Source organism: Corticium candelabrum, chromosome 13, assembly GCF_963422355.1.
Source record: "Corticium candelabrum chromosome 13, ooCorCand1.1, whole genome shotgun sequence".
Taxonomy (NCBI): Eukaryota; Metazoa; Porifera; class Homoscleromorpha; order Homosclerophorida; family Plakinidae; genus Corticium; species Corticium candelabrum.
The window spans coordinates 7,621,692-7,626,067 of NC_085097.1; the positions used below are offsets into that span (position 1 = coordinate 7,621,692).

Sequence of the window (4,376 nt, forward strand, 5' to 3'; positions counted from 1 at the left end):
TGTACACACAGACGAACAAACAAACAAATGCATACACACAAGCACATGCGTGCGCGTACACACACACACACACACACACACACACACACACACACACACACACACACACACACACACACACTTTGTTCTGTTTCCAATTATTTCATGTGTTCAGAGGCTGCTCGTCCTGAATCGGCTACATCTCCTGTTTATACGGTTCGCTGTCCGTGTCACTTTAGCATGGTATACACCACATGACCCCACAAACGTTTTTCAGTTTAATTAATATTTCTTGTTGCTTTCATAGGATGATGGCTTGATGGTGAAGTGTGAACCGTGCAACAAATGGAAGCACTGCATCTGCTTTGGTTTGGTGACAGAATTGGATGTGCCTTCTATCCACTGTTGTATTGTGTGCTCTAGAGTACGTCAGTCTAGAGCACTCGTTAAGTACTCAACTGTTAACTCAATTAAATAATTCAATGTGTGTGTGCACGTTTGTGTGAGTGTGTGTGTGTGTGTGTGTGTGTGTGTGTGTGTGTGTGTGTGTGTGTGTGTGTGTGTGTGTGTGTCTGTGTGTGTGTGTGTGTGTATGTTTGTGTGTGTGCATGTCTGTTTGTGTGTGTGTGTGTGTGTGTGTGTGTGTGTGTGTGTGTGTGTGTGTTTGTGTGTTTGTGTGTGTGTGTTTGTGTGTTTGTGTGTGTGTGTGTGTTTGTGTGTGTGTGTGTGTTTGTGTGTGTGTGTGTGTGTGTGTGTGTGTGTGTGTGTGTGTGTGTGTGTGTGTGTGTGTGTGTGTGTGTGTGTGTGTGTGTTTCAAGGAGTCCATTGAAACGTTTCAGATGAAAGGCAAATCTGCTGGCTGCAATGTTCAAGAAAATCAGGTCGAGAGTTTAACTCAGAAGACAGCAGGACTGCAGCTAATCAACAGGAAAAGGGCAATCACTGACTTGACAGTAAGTTGCAACTGATAGAGATGGAAGTGTGAGTGTATACTGTAGAACGAGAAGTATTTATTTTTACGACGGTTATATATTGTCGATGTGATTAAGAATGAATCGCCAAATAGAAAGCGGCAATATAAACTTAGTTTAGCTTTATTGCGCATGCGCACAACTTAATGACAAAATGGCGTTGTATAGAGATAGTTTCAGCGCAAAGGCTTGAACGGCCTGCTCTTGTCATGATACATGTTATGATAAACGCGATGCCTCGAATGCAGCTTGGAACTTCGTAAGTCTCCAATGACTCCTTGCTTCCGGTTGTACAGTATTCGTTCTTTTCACGTTCACTACTAGCCTCGTAACGTCATACATTCACCAACTTTGCAAAATCTAGCTTGTCAAAATTGAAAGATAGTCATTTTGGAAGATTTTGCCAAATTTTTGTCGCCAAAATTTTTCGTTCTACGGCACTTGTCTCTTTTATTTTGGTTTTCTTGTTGTAACTTCCAACTATACTAAATACACGATGAAGGTTGAATTTAAGGATTTGAAATTCTAGAATTGTTTATGCTGTTTCTAGTTTAAAATCACTTTTAAGTTGTGGATGTGGTGTGTGTGTGTGTGTGTGTGTGTGTGTGTGTGTGTGTGTGTGTGTGTGTGTGTGTGTGTGTGTGTGTCTGTGTGTCTAGGTTATGTATAATTTCTCTGACTAGAAATCCCGACAAAATGGTCATAAACTGTTAATTGACCATTGCCAATCAACAACTGGTTGAACTAACATAGAACATGCACTGATGATCATTTTGGGGTTGTGATTGATTGTCGCAAAATGAATATCTAGATATTGAATTAAACCAAGTAATTCCAAGTTTAATGTAGAAACAGTGGCCTCAATGTTGTGGTACAAAGTGGTTAATATTTGATCTCTTATCTTCTGTTCTACTAGGAAAACAGCTTTCATCACGAAGAGAGCACCACCTCTCCGGATAAACGTTTGTACTCCAAACGTCTGGCAAAGCGAGCTTTAGAAAGAATGGGAGCAGTGAGTAACCAACTATACATGTACATTGTGTCATACCATCATTACTATAATAGTATTGCATTTTGTGTTGTAGCCACCTCCAGCTGATTGTACTCATGACTCAGAACTGATCGAGATGGACAGTCAACCAAAACGACGTAAACAAAGCATCAGTAAGAAAGCAATTCGAGTGTGACTGTTGTGAGACGACATACCATTGAAGGTGATAGAGTGAGGTGAATGTAGAAGGATTATTGTCTATTGTCGGGTAATATTAGGATACAGTCATAGTGCACACCAAGGACACATACAGTTATAAAAAAATCTTTCCATTTTCCATGCATGATATAAGTTAATGCTTGTTGCTTTACCATTCACTGTGAGTGTTACTAGATTTCCTATGACTACGTTCTCTTTCTTAGTATTCTCATGATAACAGAATTCTGGCTGACTGATATACTGTGTGTGGTAGTGGGAATGGTTAAGAGGGTCTATCACACAAGTACCAGTGGCGGATTCAGAAATTGAGAGAGGAGGGGTCTATAAAACAAAATTTTAACCACGCCTACTTCACCTACTTTTGTTAGGATTCAGTCACTTTAATAATTAAGAACTTTGGAGCTGTCTCCCTTCGGCGTAGAAAACCAATTCCAAATAATTCCCCAGCAGAAACAAGAACTAGCTGCACCAGCTGGTAGCAGCAAGCTAGCTATCTCAATCTAGGGTTATAGCAGCTAAGGCTATTTATATATGCCATACATATAATATTATATACATTAATTAAGACATAATGTTTAGTACAATGTACACAGTGGAATTACATGATTTTACATGTTAAAAACGCGAAATTATTGATCAGCTAGAACAAAAGCAATCTTCTTTCACCCAGGATGTAATGATGCAAATGAGTTCACAAGTAGATTTAGTGCTTCTAGAGACTTCCAAATTCTTTCACATCGATCACTTTATTTTCATGATTGCCAATCCATTTAATCGATCATCTGTCATTGTAGATCTTCTGCAGGTTTTAATCAGTATGAGTTGACTAAAGCTTCTCTCACACTCGCAAGTGGTGACTGGAAGCGTTAAAGTCAACTTCAACAAAACGAATATGTTAGGAAACTGAATCTCATCACATGATTTGAGTGCATCAACAAGCTTTGTTGGAACTTCATCTGAACACTTCCATTTCCGGACCCACATTCGATACTCAATGGAAAGCATGTTGTGATGAGGCAAGTCGTCTTTGAAATAATCAGCAGCTTGACTGAGTGTTTCTGGAAAGTCATCATGAGATTCAGAAGCAACCTTACTTGGAACCAAATGAAGCAAGCCGTGAACCAAGTACTGGTTTCCAGAAAATCTGTTGTCAAGCTCCCTTATGACATGAGATAGGAACTCATTGTACATGGTTACACCATAATATTGCTCTGCATTGCATGTTTCAATGTTGCTTCGATGAGACTGTCGCCTTGCAATGCACGGTTTGGTCAACACAAAATCTTCACCATGGAGATCTTGTCCTAACTTAAGACTTTCGGCAAAAATTTTATTGAATTCTTGGACACAGTCCTCTCTCATTTTCTGTAGGATTAAACGTACTGACTGAACCTGCTTGTAGGCATACATGACATCAGATGCTTGCATTCGAAGCTTGCCTGTGAGGCCTTTGAGACATTGCAAAATTTCAAGGAGAATCTTGAAGCAAACTAAGAAAGAAGGCGACTGAAGCTGATACAGATAGCCATTCGCCTTTGTGATTGTATTGCCATCCCAGCCCCAATCGGTACCAAAGTCTTTGTGTTGTCCTGGAGAAACCATAGCTTGCAGAGATGTGTGAAGTGCCGGTAACAACTCAAGAAAGACTGTGTACGAATCGATACGTTGAACCCTCCTTGTTCTACAGGCGTCTTTGAGCTTTCGGGCCTTGGCTTTTGGAAGGAATTTATCCATTGTCTTATCAAACAGTCGTTGCCTTTTGGGAGAGAATGCGAAGAACCTTGCACTTTCTCCGATGTATGCCTCAACATTCACGAATGCTTGGATCTTACATGCAGACACTGCAGCAAGATTCAATCGATGAGCATCACAGTGGAAATAGGCAGCCTTTGGAGCTTGCTGTTGAATAACAGCACTACATCCTGATCTTGCTCCAGACATGTTACTGGCTCCATCGTAGCACTGCCCTCGCATATCACTTGGTGACAATCCAACTGTCTGTATCCAGTTTAAAATTGCTGCAGCATTATTCTTTCCTGTTATCCTTTCCACTGAGACAAAGGCAATGAATACTTCCTTGACAGTACCATATTAAACGTAGCGAAGGGAAACTGAGAGCTGCTCTTTGTTTGAAATATTAGTGACTTCATCAACAATGACAGTGTAGTATTTGCTCTTCTTTACCTCTGCTATGATTTCGTTGCAGATGTACTTTC

At 40.4% G+C, this 4,376-nt stretch overlaps 2 protein-coding genes across 2 annotated transcripts; one reads left to right on the plus strand and one right to left on the minus strand.

Annotated features, from left to right (window-relative positions):
• Positions 1-812: 812 nt before the first annotated feature.
• LOC134188475 (uncharacterized) lies at positions 813-2,175 on the plus strand. Its single transcript, XM_062656639.1, has 3 exons — positions 813-932; positions 1,867-1,962; positions 2,036-2,175. The coding sequence occupies exons 1-3, from the start codon at positions 819-821 to the stop codon at positions 2,135-2,137; spliced, it is 312 nt and encodes a 103-aa protein (XP_062512623.1). The 5' UTR covers positions 813-818; the 3' UTR covers positions 2,138-2,175.
• A 726-nt stretch (positions 2,176-2,901) lies between these two features.
• Positions 2,902-4,134, minus strand: LOC134188646 (52 kDa repressor of the inhibitor of the protein kinase-like). Its single transcript, XM_062656815.1, has one exon. It carries the CDS (start codon positions 4,132-4,134, stop codon positions 2,902-2,904), a length of 1,233 nt encoding a protein of 410 aa, XP_062512799.1.
• Between the last annotated feature and the right edge of the window lie 242 nt (positions 4,135-4,376).